This window comes from Cebidichthys violaceus, unplaced genomic scaffold, assembly GCF_023349555.1.
Source record: "Cebidichthys violaceus isolate CVI_PGR_0920_01 unplaced genomic scaffold, fCebVio1.0.p SCAF_131, whole genome shotgun sequence".
NCBI lineage: Eukaryota > Metazoa > Chordata > Actinopteri > Perciformes > Stichaeidae > Cebidichthys > Cebidichthys violaceus.
In genome coordinates this window covers 317,426-339,481 of record NW_027176298.1, presented here as the reverse complement: position 1 = coordinate 339,481, position 22,056 = coordinate 317,426, and the positions used below count along the sequence as shown (strand labels likewise).

At 43.1% G+C, this 22,056-nt stretch overlaps 1 protein-coding gene across 5 annotated transcripts in view; it reads right to left on the bottom strand.

Annotated features, from left to right (window-relative positions):
- Positions 1-2: 2 nt before the first annotated feature.
- Positions 3-22,056, bottom strand: part of pparab (peroxisome proliferator-activated receptor alpha b) — a 75,110-nt gene continuing 53,056 nt past the window's right edge. For 4 of the 5 annotated variants that reach the window (XM_068708063.1, XM_068708065.1, XM_068708066.1 and 1 more), the window contains 6 exons: positions 16,077-16,325; positions 13,852-14,015; positions 10,933-11,071; positions 6,263-6,462; positions 1,905-2,358; positions 3-1,666 (listed from right to left, as the gene is read on the bottom strand). In XM_068708063.1, the coding sequence (XP_068564164.1) occupies positions 1,422-1,666; positions 1,905-2,358; positions 6,263-6,462; positions 10,933-11,071; positions 13,852-14,015; positions 16,077-16,284 (1,410 nt within the window). In that variant the 5' untranslated portion in view covers positions 16,285-16,325 and the 3' untranslated portion in view covers positions 3-1,421. Of the gene's footprint in view, positions 1,667-1,904; positions 2,359-6,262; positions 6,463-10,932; positions 11,072-13,851; positions 14,016-16,076; positions 16,326-20,832; positions 20,876-22,056 lie in introns of those variants that run through there. The other variant, XM_068708068.1, reaches the window with a different exon arrangement.

Below are 22,056 nucleotides of genomic sequence, written 5' to 3'. Positions count from 1 at the left end.
AAAAAAAAAAAAAAAAAAAAAAAAAAAAGGCTCTTCTTTTAGTGGTTTAAAAAGTCTGACTGGCTTTATCTTTTCAACCTCTAATTGTCAAAGTATCCGTTTAATCTATGAGGGCATCACTTTATGATTTTTCTCTATGAAAAGAAGAGCAACGGTCATGTAAAAATGGGCACGTAAGACCCCTGAATCTTAATAACTGCATGTGTTATGAGGACCAAAGAAAGCCTGTGAAATACACTAGAAGGCAGATAGACTGACAGGAGGGGAGACCAAGCACGACTAATTGGAAGAAACAAAAAACAATGAGACGTATTCTGGAGTAAACAGGGCTTCACCGAGTGAGAAATTAAGAATCAGATGTATGAATTTCTTGCTAATCTGCTTAAAGTCTGCCTGTATAACGGTTGCAATGCGGTTTATCTGGGTGTTAGCCCTGGAACACCACGATGCAAAACAGGATGGAGTGCCAAATGTCTGTGCATGTGTTTTGTGAAAAAGGCATTCAACAGACATCCAGTATAAAATGGTGTCATATTAACATATTGCGGGCGTGTACACAGTGAATCTCTGCCTCTGATTATTTCAGTCTTGAGAACATTTCTTACAAACTAAGATTTAGCTATCTCATTCTGAAGTTTAAAAATACTATTGCCTGTACAGTTGGTGGAGAACTTGAGTAATACGTGACGATAATCCACACCAACAATTGATTGTTAGGAAGAGAAAGGAAGATGAAAGACATTGTTCATTTCCAGTATCATTACGAACACAGTATGGCTTAGAAGACTTACAGTAGAAATACATGATTATGTTCAGGAGCACCTCAGTGCTGGGGGCTGTTGCAATTTGGCAGAAGCTGCCCTTCTTGAAAACTGTATCTTAATTAATGTTGCCGCCCACTGAAGTCATTTGGGTGTTGTTAGCTTTGAATGTATATGGCTCTTTGACATCGGTAGAAACATCTTCTTTCAAGCATACTGCTGGAGTGGTGACTGTCGAGTTCACTTTCTTTCCTCATTTTTAGGGCTTGTTCAGGGTCAGGATAGGGATAACCGTGGAGATCACCTCCGGTACTTCAAATGAGCAGTTAGCGTTTGGTCAGTGATTGCGTACACTGGTTCATAGCTTGGGGCTCAATCAGGCTGTACGTCACGTCTTTGCATTCATGACTTTTCTGCCGATGAAGGTCCACACAATGGAGTGGAGAGCACTGTGTCAAACCAAGAGAACCATTAACCTCTTGCCAGGGCCTTAACTGGACCCGGTGTGCTAAACCAGAAGCCAAAGTCTTGCTGCGTTATGGGAGGGGGGTGGGGGGTGTTAAGTGGTTCAAGCTAGCTTATGGAGGACTCCTCTTCTGTCCCTGAAATAGGGGAGATGATTTGTAGAGTGCCTCTCCTGGTTATTCCTCCATAAACCCCTCAGTACATGTCTCTGTAGATCTCCTGCAGGAGTGGGTGCAGTGAAGTGTCTTCTGTCTTTTTGATCTCCTGCACCAGCTGGGCATGCTCAGTGACTAGTTGCCGGAGGTCAGCCAGTTTCTGCAGCAGCTTGGGGAAGAGGAAAGAGTTGTCGGGGTGATTGGCCAGCAGGTGGAGCTGTAGCACCTGCACAATGCTCTCCTGCATTCGCTCGATGTGCGCCACATTCACCAGGCCTGGGCGATCTGATCACAGGGGGAAGCAAAATAAACTGGAGTGAGACCACCTAACCGTAATCTCACGTTGGAATGCAAATATTCAGGAGCAAGGTGGTACCAGGAAGCTTTCAAGCAGTTTGTGTAATATGGAAGCATTTGCTTTGAGATAGATTAAAAGTCCTCAAAGAGCAAAAAGGAGAAAGAACATATCCAATACAGCAAATGAATAGTTTAATCATAAACAACATTTTTCCTGCATCCTCACCTCCACAGCAGATGATAGCGGCCACAAACAGAGCCAGGTCGCTGTCGTCCAGCTCCAACGAGTTAAACTTCATTGCAAACTGGAACTTTGGCTCCATCATGTCACTGAACGGCCGCCGCAGGCTCTTGAGGAACTCCCGGGTGATGAAGCCCGAGCCGTACGCTACAAGGAGCCCGTCCTTGTTCATACTGGAGGCGAGCATGGCAAAGAGGGCCTCGTACACGCCGTATTTCAAAAGAGTCACCTGATCGTTGAGGTCCAGGCTCGAGAACCCGGGGACGGACTTTGCAAACTCCGTCAGCTCGGTGACGGTTTCCACCGACGTGCACTGGCAGCAGTGGAAAATCCGAACTTCTGCTTCCCGGTCCTTCAGCGTCCCCACTGAGCCCACCATCTTCGCCACCAGCGTCTGCTCTGCCAGCTTGAGGGTCTCCATGTCGTGGATGACGAAAGGCTGTGTGGGGACAAGGACAAACTCTTGTGAGCTATATGTGTGAGGCAAAGTTAAAAATGGGTTTCCACTTGAAACGCAACACAGACAGTACAGTGCGTGGGCCTATACTATTTGGGCATACATTACATATATAAACCTGGCCTGACTACATCAATATGGAAAAGCTGAGTCCGCAAACCTCTCGTCATGAAAACCCATAGTGTGTGTGGTGTTTACCCATAATCCTTACTGAAAGAAGAGGCTAAGCCCAGAACCGTCACACCCCTACAACTACATAGCTGTGGGTCATTTAACACTCACCAGAGGTTTGAGATGCAAATAATTTCCCTATAGGAACAGAGCTAAAGTTGGAGCTGTTGAGACTTGTACTTAATGTTGACAAAGCCAAAATGATGTGCTTCTTAAGGTCAAAGAAGACAGCTGATGAGGTATTTCAGATTCTTTCTGTAAATAAAAAGGTGATTGAGTCTCAACTTCCCCCCTAGAAGATCTTATGAACATTATATCCAGTGCTTTACTTTCCATTCTAGAAAGAAATGACGTTTTTCTTTTTACCGCAAAGAAAACGTTAATTCAAGCAGCGCTTCTGTCAGGAATTGATTATGGTGATTTATAAAACGCATGCAAGCTCATCTTCTTTGAAAACGTTCGGTTAGATTCCGGGTTTCTGCACACATCATTGCAGTTTGTATGAGAACGTTGGCTCGCCCTCCTTATACAACTGTAGAATAGAACATCAATACATTTTTCTCTATGAGGCCATTTTACACAAATTGCCTCCTTCGCTATGTTCTCTCAGTAGCTGCAACCTCCGATCGTACAGATCCATTAAAAACGTTTTTGGTGAAGCATTTTTAATGTTTTTGGACCCTGATCTTGGTGTGAGAGTAACAGACATTTTAAACTAAATTATTTTATAACCATGCAAGATTTTTAAAACAGGATTAAGAAAAATTTGACCACTGACTATACTTGTCCTGACACTGAAAGACAATTTTTTGGTTGATGAAATTTGCTGGTTTGTTTTAAGTCCGTTGTCTCTTTTAAGTGAGATCGTTGGTGTTTTCATGGATTTTTTTACTTTTTGATATTTTGTTTTTAAGTCTGTAATTTGTGTTTTTATGTGGTGCTTGTATGAAACTATTATGCAGCCATCATGGCCAGGACACCCTTGTAAATGATATTGAAAAGCAAAGCTGGGCTCACCAGGGCAAACTCAAAATGTAAAGAAATAAGAGGATTCATTTGAAACTAACGCCCACAAATTGTCTTTCATAAGAACAATATGTATACACAATCCTAATAATGTCGTTGAAGGTTCACATGTATGTACTGTAAAGATAAGCCGCTGTGTAAGCTCATGCTACGTTAGCAGTGATGCCCTTGATTCTACCTAATAAGTGTTTTTAGCTGCGTCACTGTTCCCACAGTGGATACGTTACACCATCTGATGAGCAGCTCCACCTGCTACTTCCCATCATATCAGAGCTCTGACTCAGAGTGCTGTGCTAAATATGGGCTCGAGTAGCAGGATATGGTATGAGGGAAATGGTATTTCTACATCAACACGACACTTGATCACCAATTAATCACCAGATCATTTATAATAAACAAGTTAATCATAATGTTCTTCTGAACAAATTGTTAATGCACATTTGTATACTGCAACGATCTAAGTTTGGGCCTTGAAATAGTAATCTCCAATTCAGAATGCCTCGAAACAATGTTGTGCCAAAACGTTGTGCGCATGCACATTGTGTACCGTAAATATCTTCAGGTTTTCAAAAGAATGTGCTTTGCCTCTTTTTGGACCACTGCCTAATTTGATGCCTTGTGATCTCGCGTAAGCAAGAATCGTCATCTTATTGTCACAACAACCTCAGCCGTTGGTTCTTCAGAGGGTAGAGAAAGGAACAAAGCCCACAGCCCTTGTTGACTCTTTCAATATTTCCAAGACGACATAATTACTCTCCTTGACGCTGCAGCTACAAGCTTACGGGCGCTCAGAAAGGCTTTGCAGACCACTCTTTTCAATATATACATTAATACAGTTTACACTGAAAGCAGTATTACACAGTTGTACACCGATAGCACTACACTTTACCTGACTAACAACACATTATGAGGAAACAAAGTCCCTTTAGGCTTATCATAACTAACACAACTTTCACATGCATGTGTGTCTGACGAAAACACATCTCCACAAGACTACAGCGCTTTAACAAGGTTGAAAGAGAGCTACAGTTAGCTCAACAATAGTATAAAAGAGTATACGGCCATGCTATAGCAACTTAATAATGCTTTGCGCTAAAGGCTAACACCAGCATGATAACATGCTGATCTTTATGCTGTTTACCGTCTTCAGTATCTTTGTGTAGCATGTTAGCATGCTAGCATTTGATAAGTACAGCTGTTGCTGATGGAAATGTCTTTAGCTTTGCACACAAACCCAAGTTTTAGGTCTAGTACTTTGTGACTTCATGACAATATTTTTGACCAAATTCCGGTGCTAGATGAAAAGTCTGGAGATCCCTCAGTTATGATTTGCTATTCTGAACGTCCTCATAGAACTCAATAGGAGGATTAGCTGTCGGAATAATCAATAATGAAAATAATCGTTAGTTAAATAGTTACCCATTCTAAAAGGCATTCTCACTCTTGTATTATCCAATGAATTCACGGGATCATACCCAGTGAACGGTGTAGCCCAGAGCAGCAGCTTGACATTTCTGGAGCCGTTTATTTTTTAGGACACCCTGTCAAAACTGTACGTACTGTTAGTATGAATCATAGCTCAGCGAAACCAGTTCAGTCAGACTAAACGGATCATCACCAGCCACAAATCAGAGCCAACGGTGACACAATTACGGCTCAGTATTCCTGCCAGACGTTGAGACGGCCGAGTCTAACCTGACGGAACATTTCTGACTCAGATCCAAAGAAGTTGATGATTGAGCGTTGACATTCACTACAAGAATTAAGTTGAATGTTTTCCATGTCGACTGTCTTCTTGCAACATTATCTTCTGTAGTATTTATCAGTTTACTTAAATAAGACTTGAAACAATGTGAGATGCAACAATATTAGGAAGCTATTCTTTCATGTTAAACTGTTCACAAACAACCCCGGAGTCAAATGTTTGAGACATGTCGGAATCTGTACAGCGCTGTGGGGAACTGTACAATATGACTTTCATGGGAGTAAGGCTGGGCGATTTGGCCAAAACCTTCCATCCCGATACAGGCAATTTCAACTGACGGCAAACCCCGACTCCCTCTGGACTCTAAATGGACACTTATCCATCTAAAAGCTTTGATCTCCAGAAGCAGAGTGGGAGGTCGGTGTTTGGACATTGATGTGCACTTGGACCGCCCTGTCCCTCTTGACCTTATTCACACCTACACACATCCAGCCATGGTTTTCACAACAACTCCGGGCCGCAGTTCACGACCCTCCGCTCGTCGGACCCTCTTTTCTGATCAAAGGAAAATTAAAGAAACGAGGCTGCGAGGGAAAGTTTTCGGTGAGATTGGCGACGGGTGATGAAAAAGAGTGCAGGCATGGAGGCAAACAGGCAGTGGAGGGAGAAGTGATGGGCTCAGACACTGGCTCTTTATACAGATACAGATGTTTCCTTGTCCAGCTTGTGTGTTGGCTTGCACTACCAATTGAGCAAGTTATTTCTGTCATTGGCTGGCTGCACATAATCTCCGAGGAGCAGGCTGCCAGGTCATATTGAGACATTTGTTCGATTGCAAATTTGAAATGTGCTAAAAATCTGATTTAAATCACTCCGATGGGGAAGGAACAAATTAAAAATTCTGGTGATGAGAAGAGCTGTGAACGCGCAATCCACACACGCGACACCTTTCACTCACCAACCCACTACTCTTAATCAACGTACAGGTGTGGTGGTCTTGCCGGTGAGTATGGTTCGAGCCTTGGCCTTGTTCATGTTGAAGTTCTTGAGGTAGGCCTCATAAATCTGCCGGGCCAGCGTCTTCTGGTCGGCGACCTGGGGGTCTCCCACCTCCCTGTCCCCCGTTACCAGCTCCGCCTTCAGCTTGAGCTTCTCCGACTGGGGCATCCGGCCAAAACGGATGGCTGTAAGCAAAGCAGACAGAAAGTCAGACGAAGATTACAGCATTTGTGCAAGTATAAATCTGTGAAGTCACAGATTCATTTTACAGTGTGACAGACATTACAGAAAGTGCAATGAATGCAATGTGAATATTAGATCAATAAAACACAGAGGAAACGACTGTATAGGAACAAAAAAGAGGCCACGGAGTACTTTAAAACAAACCCAGTTTAGGAAAATGTAAAACAGCTTGAGGTCCACCAAAACCACAATTATCACTTATTTAAGATGCCGACATCTGGAGGAATCATTTTCAAAAATCTCTAAAAAGACACCCGGTTATGTCAAATGAATTGATGCCAACACATCAGCAGATTACTCAAACCATTTAACATATGTAGAAAGTATTAAATCTGTCCAAATAAAGCGTGTGGCGGAGTTGCAATGAAATGTTCAAAAATAGCACCACTAACTGCTAAACTAAATAGATGCTATTAGAATCTGGCATTTTTTTATGTCAATATAAATAAATTACCTTTACAGCTCAACCAAAGTGAAGCCCCAGGCCTTAATTTCACAGTCGGAGAAGTTAAGTTCTATTTTTATTATAAAAACATTATGTATTTTCTTTCTGTCTATAAAAAAACGACTACAGCAGCAACTTGATCTGCAAACAGCACAGTGCCAGCACTAGACACACACACACACACACACACACACACACACACACACACACACACACACACACACACACACACACACACACACACACACACACACACTAATTCTAATGAGAACAATATTCCAAAAAGAGACTGAAAGGTCAGTAAAACACAGACCAGTTTGCTATAGAAGGTAATTTCAAAGACAAAAACCTCACCTGACTGCTTCAGTTTTTCAATATGCAGAGTCTCACCCTGGCAGTGAATGTATACAAACATACAAACACTTGGCTGAGCCAGAGGGTTGACTGAGGTGAGCCATAACCACCACGGACTAAAGTCTGCGGGTTGCTTACCTGCCCTGACACAACTTCCACGCTGCAGTCAAACTGTTGTTTTTTGCTGCAAAACGGCAGGAATATGTATGAAGCCTCCGGCATTTGGGGTGGAGGGTGTTGTTTTTTTAATGCAGTGTGCTTCTTTGTTACATAGTATGAATACTTAACCTTATAGCCATGGGGTGCTATTATTATTATTATTATTATTAATATAAATATTCTAATAATATTTTCTGAATAAAATATTATAATCAAGTCACTTTACAGCGCTGTGCCACAGAATGACACCCCAAAGTGAGTACTGACCGCATGGCCAGCTCTATAAAGAAATTCAGTTCAGATTTAAGAGTCAAATTATTTCACTTTGATTAAGTCAAATGTAAAATAGTGAAGTATTCAGGTCCCTGAAAAAATTGTTAAAAGCCCCAAAGATTATTTTTCTTGATGCTTTAGTATAATCTTTCATGCCAATAAAGCACAATTGAAAGAAAACAATAAGAATGGAAACAGAATCAATATCTATTCAACAAAAAAAAAAAAAAGACAACTTCCCTTTTTATGCATTACAGCAATAGGAAATTATGAATGAACACAAAAGGTTTCTACATATTACAAGGCGAAGAATGCTTCAACACTATGCAAGAGATGTTTTTCTACGACTGAATGTCGGCATATATCTCAGACGGCCTGATCCCATCTGATGAATGAGATTAGAGGTGAACTGTTTTCAACCCCTCCACGGCAATTTCAATGAGCACAAGCTGATGCGCACACACACACACACACACACACACACACACACACACACACACACACACACACACACACACACACACACACACCGCTCTCTGAGGTCCCAACATCCAGCTGCACCTAACACCTGGATTTACAAGACAATAAAAGCATAAAAGGAGATTTCATTTCCCCATTTTCCAACGAGCCGCCCGTTGTTGAAACAAATCCAGGCCAACTGAGCAGGACTGAGCGGGGATGAGGATACTGATCCAGCAGACAGCATGAGGGCCCATTAGATTACTGCTCACAAAGTGGATGGATCCTCTGAAACTGGTAAAGCTCAACAGTGAGCGCCTGGGCTGGAGCCAAGTCTAATTAAGATGAGAGGAAGTGAGTGATGTTAAGCTGAGCATAAGTCCATTTCCTATAACGTCCACTGTGAGGGGATGAGTCTGCGACTCGAGCGGGGAGGGGGCGAGAAAGGTGGGAGGTGGACAGTCTGTCATTCCATTAAATCAACTGTTCCAACGGCTGATTTGTAGAGGAAGATTCCAGCCATTAAACGCTTCCTTTGCTACTGTAAGACTTATTATTCCTGTTGTTTTTTCTCCCTCACAGCAGACACATTCAATGATCTGTTTATAGTACATGAGCTCTGATGTATTACTAAGTCGTTGGAGGAGACAACCGATCATGTGATAATAAAAGCACGATGCTGCTGTTGCATCAGCAAAAAAGGAATGTTGTTGAAATAGCATTCTCTCTCTCTCTCTCTCTCTCTCTATATATATATATATATATATATATATATATATATATATATATATATATATATATATATATATATGCACATGTATATGTACATACTGTGCTTTATTGCAACATTATTTTAATGTAGACTTTATACAAAACACAACTTTCAAAATGTTCCCCTTTCTGATGACGTTTGAACCTTTTGTTGACTTCAATTTAAAGAAATTGAAACCGCTGAACCGTTTTAGAAAGGAAAAATCAATTGTCCGTCGATACAAACGGAGGGACAAAGCTCCACAGTTAGCAGTCCCGTGGTCTTGTTGTCTCTTAGACCACCGAACCCCAGAAGATGAGGTTGCACTGGTCTCAAATCTCCTTCCTCCCCTTCTACGGTTACATTTAAGCTCATGAAACTCCATACACTCCATATACTTAGAGGAAGTGGAGCCGACAGAAATACTTGAATCGTATGATCATCAAAATCTGGGCTATGCTATGTCTTCAGTCAATAACGCCATGGGACAAAATAAAGACGCTCAGTCCGGCCTCTGCATCCTCACGCTCATGGAATATCTGCAAAGTGTGCACAGTCTATTATGTAAACCCCCCCGATTGCTTTGACCTTTTTATGTTATTCTTTTAAAAATACCCCTGACAAATCAGAAAATACACAAAACCACAAAAACACACACATAAACACACACGTCATCGCCATCACACGTTTCAGTGTTTCTTTCCCAATCAGTACATTGACATTGACCAAAGGTCAGCATGCCATGAGGTGTGTTTACAGAGTGAACAGCGTTCACCACAATCACACACTTTGACCCCAATAGTCCTGTATTCCAAACAAAGATAAGCAGCACTGAGGTGAACATCTGATGTATGGCTTTGAAGACAATATTGTGTTCAGGGTTGTTGAACACAACACTGATTGCACAGATGTTGCATGTGGAAGTGTTTTCTCTGCAACAGTCAGGAGTGAAACGCAAACTGTAGAAGCATGGGCTGGATTCATCACTCAATAATTATTTTTTTCTAGTACTTTAAAAGATTTTGACATACTACGGAGTATTAGTATTTCTTGCGGAAAGAAAACTCTTGTTCGTTTTAGAAAATGCTGCAATGTTATGGGAAGAAAATTGCAATAAATAAAGAATTTGAAATAAATTGTTTCCCAAGAAAAAAAAAATTAATTGTGAAAGTAAATTCTTAATTTGACAAGCAAATTTGACTTTATTCTCTTTCGAAATTAGAAAAAGTTTTTTTTTTTAATACTACAAATGTATTATTGAAAACATATTATTGCTGTAAAACACAATGCAGGCTCTTCCAGCGACAAAACAATCCAATCCAACATGGCTTCACTTATTGAATGACGAGGATTCTTTTTTATCACATGTGATTAGCATTATTCATAATACTTTGTGACATTTTGGATCAATCTGAGCAGCAAAGTTGACTATTAGGGTTTTCTTGTGAGTCACATAACCATGTGGACTGACTCGCTTGGTCATGTTTATGTTCAATCTTGTTCACATATCTTCAACCGAAAGGGTTCAGTGGGTTCAGCTTTTGCAATTCAATATGATCCAGCGCTGTTAAGGCTGCAGTATGCACAAGGATGGATAGACCATGTGCTGCACATGAATGAGTTGCAGCTCTAAGCGGTCTTTTTCTGAATAAAGGAAAGTACAGACGGTCCAAATGATTAAATGGGTACATTTGGAAGAAGCCTGGATTAGTCCTCAGTTAGAGACTTGCCTTAACATGCAACTCAACACCCAACTGTGGTGTTCCATTTCCTATTCATACTAATTATGTCATGTCCAATCTTTCTTCTGCATCTGCACAACTGTGGTACTCTGTTAAGTAGAGTGTGTTTACAGGTAACACGAATCTTGCATGTGTGTGTGTGTGTGTGTGTGTGTGTGTGTGTGTGTGTGTGTGTGTACGTGCTGGGCTTGGACCACCGCACAGACCGGCCCTGCCCTGCAGGACTCACCGTTGTGGGACATTCCCACCGTCAGGCACTTCTGGAAGCGGCAGTATTGGCACTTGTTGCGGTTCTTTTTTTGGATCTTGCAGCGACGCTCACACTTGTCATACTCCAGCTTCAGACGGATTGTCCGCCGAAAGAAACCCTAAAAAGGAATTAAGGGAGAACACTGTTAAAATGTGAACACTGCTCACATGAAGCAAACATGCAATTGCTGTTAATTCTTTAAAAAATGATGTATGAATGAGACATGAACACCATGGACCAGATCAGAAAAGACATCAGCACATTAAACCTGAAATGTAGTAAATACAGGAAAATTACCTTTAAATACAGTCTGCTGTCACCTGAATTCCCCCTCTGGGGATCAATAAAGGCTAATTGTTATGTATTGTATTTTATCTGTTATGAATCCAGTTTCAGGATCCAGTAAAAAAAAAAAAAAAAAAAAAAAAGATGTTCTTTTAGGAAAGGGGTGATTTATTTCCATATGAAAGATGCGTGACAATATCAGACATAGTTTCACCATCAGTTTCTCTTCTCTGACACAATCTTGACAAAAATAAACTTTTGGCGAGGAACAGAGGGACCAAGAGGCATGTGTGCAGTAGGCTGGAGGGTAGATTATGTCCTGGGGAATTGCTTAACATCATATTTAGCCATACCTAATGGCAAACATTTGAATTTCATCCCAGACTGTCACCCTGTGTGCCAAAATACTCACACAGTAAGAAAAGTAACAAAAATGGTCAGACAATACAACATTACACAGACACGCTACAACCACGTGAGCACATGCTAAGTAACGCTGACTGACTCACCCACTAACCTCCAACCTCACGTGCACATGCGCGCGCGCGCGCGCACACACACACACACACACACACACACACACACACACACACACACACACACACACACACACACACACACACATAAAACAAGGGTGACATGATGTTCAGGCCAAGTGGGCTTCATCAGTGTCTTGACAAACCAGAGATCACCCTCCTCCCATTACTGTTCCATAAACAAATAACAGGGGGAATGATACACAAGAGAGGGTAGCGAGGGTGTGCATGTATGTGTGTGAGTATACGAGAATACTTTATGACAAAACTAAAACAATTCATCCTCAAAAAGACTTGAAGATGTCAGAAATCTTATCAAGACAGTCCAGATGAAGCAGATAAGTTGGATTTTTGTGTGTTTAATATGCAACAATAACTAATGATGTTTATTTTTTCTCCTAGCTTTAAAGCTGATTGTTGCTTATTTCGTCATGAACATTTAATGTTGCAGAGATTTAACCTTTACTGTCCACCGTTCACACTCACTCTGCACACAAACCCAAACACCTGGTAAACACAGGTGGTCACATGGTCATGTGATGTTTTTCGACGTCAGGAGTCGCAGACAACCACCCCAACGCTATTTTACAAATATGTATAGGCACACAGCAGGGCTGCTTTGAGGCGTTGCGGTGGCCCGGATGTTAAAACGCATTCCAATTACTGTGATTGCAAATTCCCTCGTTCAATATCCGATTGGGCGACCCATATTTTTTATTTTCCTGTCACCTCTCTGACATCTTTGTTAAATGTGGAATAGAGGCCTAAAATCATGAAAAAAAAATAAATAATAATTCTAGAGGAGCCTTTGAAATGCGCAAAGCCTCGCTGGCCCATCGAGAAATGCTGACTTCAGCTGATCCAGCTAATGCTGCAAGAAGGGGCTTCACCATTACCCTTAGTCACTTCATAGGTCGCTTCTGATAGATGCACTTTCAATGACTCCCTCCTAAAAGGTAGGAGAAGCTAAACCAAAGCACCTTGACTTCTGTGATAACCTATAGTTTTACGGCCCTACGGCTTCACCCCGCATGGGTCACATAGCTTTGGCTCCTGCCCTGTGGACCCACCGAAGCCTTTGTTCAGTGTAGATCCTTCTGTATTTGACGCAAAGACGCATGAAACAATCATTCCACCACCGCACAGACTCACACGTCCTGCTCCGATGTTTAATGTTTATGTAACATCATGTTGACATGATGGAGTGGCTGAGTTTATGTATTACTTCCTGACATTCACACTCCCACTGCTTGTCCTGGCTGCACTTTATTTAGCTGCACTGAGTGGATTCACAGTGCGGAGGTGTAAAAACATCTCTCCCTTCAGCCACTTTCCCTTCAGGTATTCTTTTTTTAACCATCAGCGACTGATAGAAAAGAACAAAAATATAGAAGGAATACAGATTACCGACATAGATTTAAAAACACATGCACGCACACACACACACACACACACACACACACACACACACACACACACACACACACACACACACTTCAAGTCTAGGCTATCTTTGTCCTTCGGCCCATCTTAAAAAACAGCCTTGGGTTGCTCTTCAACATGACTGGTAAACAATTAACCGAAGGATTATTGAGCGACCACGTGTAAAGGCTGAGCCCGGTAGCTCCGATGCTTTTAGGAGTTATCAGTAGTCACAAGACACACAGCCTCTGGATTTGTGGCCAGGCATGTTTTCTTTTTTTTCCCCGTTGTTTAAAAATTGTTTATTTATTACAGTCAGGAGGCTGTTTGGGATTCTTGGCTTGTCGGTGCTTGAGTGTGGGTGACTTTGGGAGGAAGTGATTGATGGATATTGACAGAACTTTTGACTGGGGGAGAGAAAAGAGCATTAAGTAAAGCACAAGTGTTGGGTGACAAGATACTGTAAGAGGGATCAGTTAAGGCATGTGTGATGACTTCAGACAACAATGTTCTTCAACAACTGTACGTCCATTAAAAAGACCTACTCAGTCACTGATCCTTACGCTGGTCTGGTCTTCACCAGAGTCTTGTGTGAAATATAAAGACAGAACCACTTGTCTGACTGGATAATTCATGTGTGTGATCGGCGTCTCACCTTGCAGCCCTCGCAGGCGTGGACTCCGTAGTGGTAGCCCGAGGCGCGGTCAGCACAAACTCGACACTCCAGATTCAGCGATGAGGAGGCGGATGAGAAGTCATCCTGGCCCGCTGCCAACCCGTAAACAACCGACGACGGGCTGGATGCTGGCGTCAGGGCATCTGCAAAAACACAAGCACATGGGTGAGTAGACGTGTCATGGAACAAAACGCGTCTCAAGACAACGATTACGCTGACGGCCGCTGAAAAGTTTCACCTGAGCACCAAATCTGTGGCTGGAAATATGTGAATCCGATACATTTTGAATATGCGTTGGCCTAAAAAATAGTATTTTATAGAAACAAATGTTTTCTTTTGCAGTGCACAAGGCAGATCCAGTGGAGAAAAGAAGATCACTTTATTTGCATTGTGTATGTAAAAATGGTCTTTATTGCACTGAAAACACTGACGACGTCAACATTTTGAAATTAAATAATGTATGTTTAGTGTGGATTTTGCGCGACACGGTTTCTTCACAAAGACGTGGAAGATAACTGGATGACTGCACTCCTCGTAGTCTATAGCCATCAGGAGGCTTCAAAGAACCGGTTGTCTGAACGTCGACCAGTGACTGAAACCCTCTCCCATCGTACTTTTCCAATGTCGACATTCGGGAAGCTGCATTTGACAGTTTTTTTTAGCTCTCCGAAATAGGCTATCCGACAAACATGCCCACTTCACACACTGATTGGCCGGGTGTGTTTGCGAAGGCGAGAAAGTATGCAGGAACTTGAAGTTGTCTCTCTGTTGCAAAAGTGTGTCTGCTGTGTTCCCTTGTAGACAACGTAACACTTTCAAAAACATTTTTTTAATGACTCGCCACACTTTGCTATAGGCCACGAGTTGATCTTGTCACCACAATCAGGCAACAGTTGAGTCATTATCTTGGGAAAATGTAAGTGAAAATAAAAAAAATGTGCCTGAATGGTTGCGAATGTTGGCTGTCTCACCTCCCCCAGGCAAAGAACTTGTGGAATTCAAAGCACAGCTTGACCTTGACCTCACGCCTGTCACTAGCATGTCACTGATGGAGTAGTATTACTCATCCTGCTCAGGGATGACAGGTCATAGGTGTCCAACAGTTTTCTATTTCCACCTTGTGATGGTCACAGGGTTGGGTAGACCTTGCTCGCTACATAAATAGCAAAGACGCAAGGGTACAAAACAGTGGCACGAAGTCAAGCCACATGAGTCGGTCGTGAGACGCCAGAACGGGGAGAAGAGACATTTGGCAGCGGACACGGAGCTGTGGTTCCTGCCTGGTGCACATGTTTCAACTGAGTGTGGACAACAAAAGGGTGTCATTGTTTCTTCTTCTCCCGTCGCTCACGGTTACAGTAGCACTCCTAAACATACAGAAATCCGGAACATCCTCTCCCATGATGTCATCAAATGTCTCCACAGTGCCTTCTCCCCATACTTCCCTCCCTTTTCTCCTTGCCTTCACTCTACCTCACTCCAACCCTCTATTCTTCCATTTAATGTTTATCTTTCTGGACTATTCACAACTTCTTCACTTCTTGCGTGATCTGGTATAAGGATAAATTTCCCAGAAGCCCATGGGACTTTTATTCAGATGGAATCACAGTGGCAGAATGGATGTTTCCGGAGAGGTGGTGCATGGTGGCTAAGGAATGTGTGAATTCCACATTGGATATGGGGCGAGGAGAAGGGCTGGAGGAGGAAAGAGAGGCTAATCAGGGAAATATAGAACAAATGTAAATAATAAAGAGGAGAAATAAGGAAGAAATATGGAAGTAAATTGGCAAAAATGCATTAAGACACAGTAGATCAGAGACAAGGACAAACCGATTACGACCAAGGGACTATTGCCATGAGGGGTAAAGTGGGTGAATCAGACAACCTGAGTAAACAAAGGGCTGTTAAAGGATTGTAGAGCAGATTTGTTGTAGTTCAAGGCAACAGGTTAAATTAGCCAAAGCGTATTTCCTCTCCTTACATCCAGTTGGCGCAAATAAGGGATTAGGGGTTAAACTGAGGAACCCATGCTCTGACAACAACAACAACAACAACAACAACAATGGCAAGAAGATTACACTGAGCTGCCGGGGACACTTTGAAACTGGGAAATGACAGTATGAGAGCAAACCCCACCTTATTATTTCACTAGATTATCAATAACCTACATAGATCATGTTAATTCAATGATAATGAGACTTCACCTAGAACAGTGGACCCTTCCGAGCCATTGCTGGAGGACTGGTATTCGGGGACATCAAAGGAGCTGAGGGCGTCGTCGTTGATGGACTGGGAGATGTCCTGGAGCTCCTCCATGCCGCCCATGAAGTCGTCATTGGCGCACAGGGGGCTGCCCAGCACCGAGTCCTCCAGGGGTGAAGGGGGATGGTAGTGGCTCTCCATGTCGACCATCGCGGTGCAGGAGCGAGCTGCCGGCACCTTCACTCATCAGACTGGAGAGAGAGGACGGGGGGGGGGGGGGGGGGGGGGGGGGAGGGGGGAAACGAAGACCAAGAGGTCAAAGAGGTGACAGAGGAAGACACGATGATAACTCATTCATGAGGTCACCTCTGCCTGAATTTCTAGAGGCTTGCTAACATGTGTAACAATGACACGGCTAACATGCTGATGTTTAGCACATACCATGTTCACCATTATAGTTCAGTGTGTTAGCACGCTAACATTTGTTTAGAAGTGATGAATATAAAGTGCATGTCATTAAATTGGAAGTACTCATAACCCAAAGCTTATGGAAAAGTTTCAGTTATTTACAAATAAAAATGTCGGTCTGATGATGGTGCAAAGTCAGGGGATCACCAAAGGGATTATAATTCATCCTCAGGGGGACATGAACGTCTGTACAAAAATGTCATGCAATAGTTACTACAAATGATAACCTCAATGTGGCACTAAAGGAAACGTAGAGGGATCTACGCAGTCATTAGGATCATCTGGGAACCATGAAGGTTTCTACCAAATGTCCTGCCAATCGATCGAATAGGATTTTTGCGGGTGGCTCTAGAAGAAAGGTTAGAGGATCACCATAGTGGTCATGATCCATCCTCTGGGCACCATGAATGTCAGTTGTGTGGCAATTCTGATAGCTGCTGAGATATTTCAGTATGGATACAAATGGTGGACTAACTGACCATTGCCATCAACAAAACCAAGTCTAAGCATGGCTAAAAAAACAGATAACATCATTATCACCATCAACACCACAGGGAAATATGGCGTTTTTTTTTTCAGTGCACATAATTACACACTGCAAGCATAATGCATAATACACTTAGACCTAATGAGTAGTGCTGACGCAACGTGCGGCCATCCACACTAGCAGAAGTTGCATGTTGCTACAGCGGGTCAGCGAGGGAATGAAGGACACGGAGTATCGTATGACATAACACAGGCCCCTCCGCTCATGAGCTATTCACTCCTAATACAGTAACCGTATCCTTGTAAACATCATAGCGGTGCAGAAAGAGAAAGACAGAGGACAGAGCGTGAAGCACGGGGACATGTGGGAGGAATGTAGGTCACTAGGCTGGTTCAGGTTGAGCTGCTATAGGTCTGGGGTTGGCTGGAAGAGACATGACAGAGACATTGTCTTGAACAGTAGATGGGTGATAATTTGCTGAATTTGCACACAGTGGAAAGTGGGAGGGGCTTGTTAGTTAAGCTTTATAAGACTAGCAGCGGGAAAGGACCTTACACCACATATTAGAACTTCATACATCCGCATGTAAACTGGGTCAATCTTCAGTAAGCCCTTTCCATCAGGCGCCGCTAAGAACATCAAAACGAGGGGGCGGTGGAAGGTGGGAGGTGGGAAGTGGGAGGTGCGGTTGAGGGGTGGCTATACAGCCACAACACAGCAGCTGCTGCTGCTTGTTCTCAGCCCTTTCACACCTTTACTACTGGCAGCCTTTAGTTTATCCCTTAGATTTATCCCTGATCTCACCCCTGTACTGTGAAATGGACTGCAGGCTGTTTGTCGCATGCTTAAAACGTTTCTGCCCCCCAGTGATCCCTGTGAGTCTATTTTAAAGATCTAATGACAGACATTATCTGTATTCCATTGAAGGAGCAACAGAATGTATAGATAATTTGCATACTACCTCCCCGAGTGTAGAAGGCAAACAAACCAGATGAAGTAAACGTGATTCTATGTGTTAAGTGGCTGTTTAAGGTGCAATACGGGATTCAGAGCATTAATATAGCAGCAAACTATTTGCTATGTAAAGATATAGTGGAGTAATGTCTATTTGAGCAGAGAATGATCGCTCTCATTGTGTGTGTGTGTGTGTGTGTGTGTGTGTGTGTCAGTCAGAGCTTCCTCTTGCTTTGTTGGTACAAAGTCTGTACTAAGTCTTTTAGTGCATGTTCGCGCATGTGAACGTGCTCCACTGGCTAGTTCACCGCCTCTGCACTGCGCTCATGGCGTCGTCACAGAAGAATAGCATCCACCCTAGGTTCCCCCCCAGGTAAACATCATACATTCTTGCAGCACTTTTGCCATAGTTTGCATTGTTAGCGCTGTTAGCACCCATAGCTGCGAGCCGTCGGCTCATGAGAAACGTTGAGAGGCAATAGAAATACTCCCAATCTCGTATAAAGGGCCTTTAATAACAACAAAAGTAATTTCTCCTTGAAAAGTGACATTTTGAAACTTGAAATAGGAGGGAAAATCCCTACTGCTTCCAGGCTGGTAGAGGAGCATGACTAAAGCAGATCAGCAACATAACTGAAACGTTAACAAATAACAACAACAGCACAAAAGTAACACCTGACTCTATGTCCAATCATGTGATAACCTGTAACATGGATAGATATTGATGAGAAGTAAGTCAATCTTTACAGCACATTGTCTAATACAAATCTGACTTGTCGAAAAGTAATACAAGTCCAGTCCATTTTGGGCAGAGGTGAAAAAGAAAAGAAAGACTGTTCCTGCACTGAAAACAAATGTCTCAGCACATTTCAACTTTCGCATATTAAAAAGAGAACTTCATGGTAACATGCCTGTTATGCCACATGGAGGTTAGGGATTTTGGAAATACGACATCCCAATGTTTTGGGGAAACACAATACAGCAAGCGATAAACATGGCAGCATTTTTAGTGAAACAGTCAACATTTCCAGCTTTAATACAGGGTCCAGAATGCAAGGCAATGAATGCAGTTTTAACGTCAAGAACCACAGCCCACAGGAACTAAACCGAATCGAACAGTTGAGGAGCTGAAGATTCCCACTTCACAGAAAAGAAACCTGGCATGTGAGCGGGCCGCTTTACTGAGCTACTCACTCTTCAATACACTTGGAAATCTGAATGGAGGCAGTGTTGGCTCTGCTAGGATAAAGCAAACCTCTTTAGCATTCAGCCTCTAGCTCCTGACCCTCAGGTCTTCCTTTAGAGGACATCCTGTTTCATACACTCACTTCACTCAGCACTGTCTCATCATAGTATCGCTTCGAGGGGGGAAAATAAAGAAGCTTCTTGGCTACGGCTTGACTAACCACCATGCTCTCTATTTAGATTACACCCTTATTGACCTGGAGAAATGTTTATCTAGTGGTAAAATGAAATACATTTGGACTTCCAAAACGTTCTACTCAAATAACATACATGACACGAGTCCTTTTCTGAACTCATGACCAACTTCCAGCAGCTATGAAGTCGAACAAAATAAACCTTGTGATGCCATCGACGTACAACAACATGACAACACATAAAGCTGCTTAGCTGCAGGCTGCAGGGGTCTTGAGGATTGAGACAGAGGAAGAGAGACATGGTGGGGTGGAGAGGAATGTCAGTTACGCTACATTACAGGGTCTTTATCAGCGACGTGCAAGACAGAGTTTAGCAAGTGAGGCACACACAGACAGAGAGAGAGAGAGAGAGAGAGAGAGAGAGAGAGAGAGAGAGAGAGAGAGAGGTTCCTACGGTAACAGCGAGCCTTTGTCTTTTAGGTCAAGACCCCTCTTGTGCTCACGCACCCAAGCCTGCTGAGGGCAGTGCACACACTGAGGAAGATGAGCAAGGTCACATGTGTTTGTGTGGGTTAGGGTTGGAGTTAGGGTCCAAAAGGGGGCGGAGGAGTGTGGGGGGGAGGGGGTTACACTGACAAAAGACCACTAACCAAGGGCCGCCGAGGTCGCCATGGCGATGCCATAGCAATGCCGACGCACAGACTTTGAAATCAGCGGCAGAGGGCGGGCAGCAGGCATGTTGAAGACAGCTACAACCTCCTACCACTGGAATTCAATCTCTCATCGTCGAAAATCGATAAATCCCATTACGGACTTACATGTTGACAAGTCCCTACCAGTGATCGCAGGGCCGGATGTACGAGCGGAGCATGAGTAATCCATACCGTCTGATGGATTTCTGCACAGTTTGCTTAGCATGTTCACCCAGCCCCCCCATGTTACGCTCATCCATCGCAGCAAAGACCCACATTAGACAGACAGGCCATGAAGCTGCTAGTAAGCTCCGGCTGAGGCGGATAAACAAGCAGGATGAATGAGACCCGGGCCTGCAGACAGCCTCTTACTCCCCCAACTTGGAAAACACTAAGAACAGAAATCAAGTTAGACAACACAGCCGACTCTGAGCTCGTCGCGAAAACGATGTGTATAAATCACTTGCACCGTTGGGCTGACAGTCTCAGTAGTGATATCCGTCACTCAGGAAGTAGTGGACTTCATGTAATCCGATCCTATGGCACCTCCATGACTAACTATTGACTCCAGGGTATCCAATGAAGCTCTATGCTTTCCGAATCCATCATTGGTGAGGACAATAAAACAGCAAAGAGTGCGACGATAAGAAAACACAGACAAAGCTGGCAGCGGACCAGCACCTTAGAGGTGTGTATGGGCTTGTCTCGCCAAAAGGCGTGGAGAAAAAAGCACTACCGAAGAAAACATTGTAGTCCTTCCAAGTACAAGGGAACATACCTTGGCAACGAGAGTAGATAGAGGAGAGATAAGTTCTTCACGTACTATTTGTCTGCAGTCTGGCTACTAGTCTATAAAATGTGTTTTTTCAAAGACTACAGATATGTATATAGACTATGGAAACCCTAGAACAACTTCAGTAGGTAAAAACACTCCTGCCCTACCTTCCTCATCCAAAAACTTTCCATACAACTTTGGTCCCTGACAATATGACATCCAGCTCTTCCCATGAGTTTGTATCACCATTCAGTGTGTGTGTGAGAGAGAGAGAGAGAGCAGACCACATGTTAATGTTTAATCCACCCATCCTGTGGTCTGAGTGCTAACAAGCCTGTCAGGAGACGGGCTCCTAGGGGGCATGACGGTGGTCTTAGAGCACGAGTATGGGCTGATGGGGCTGACCCACCAGCTCCGCCTGTCCATTTGTTTGAAGAGTTCACTCTATGAGCTCAGTCTGGACCGTGCCCGCAGTGTAAACACTCAACCGAACCGCTATCACTCAGGGGCTGATATGCTGGCCGGCGCCCTCTTATCAGAGATTGACCAAAGTACAGGTGGAAGTGATTGACATTGGACTTTAGATGCAGTCTGCGACGGATGAGCCGTGTGATGGCTAACAGTTCAATCGTTATGCTTTCAGGTCACTAACCTTGTCATTTCAGGGTCAGTGATAACACACAGCAAATTTTGTCTGCCATTTTTAGACTTGGGAGGGTCCAAACTACTGTTTGGACAGGGTAGTTCCATAATATAAGTCATACATACTTTCTATTCTTAGAGCTGATTTTAAATGCATGCTTTAAAGATTCATATTTTTGGAAATACTGTGTTATTTTCAGACATCCATTGATTTCCACTCATAATGAATATCTACAAGCAAACTTGCTTGAGTTGCTAAATCCATCACCATTAACATTAAGGCAGCATTAGGCTTTGGCAATTTACGTTTTCGGTATGAGGTAATGCAGTTTAAGAGCAGATTGATTTGATACTTCTGCACTATATTAGCTCCTAACGGCAATCTAGATATGACAAAAAAAAAATCATGCAGACTCGATCTGCATGAAGGGTCTGCTAATAGATGTTCACATCATATGGAAATGGGTGGAAACAATGGCTGCTTGGAACGGGAGGCTATTTTGCTCAATATCATCTTTTTCAAACTATTGGAGTGACCTATTCCACTCATGGAGGACAATGCATGTTTCTCAACTATTCTATTTC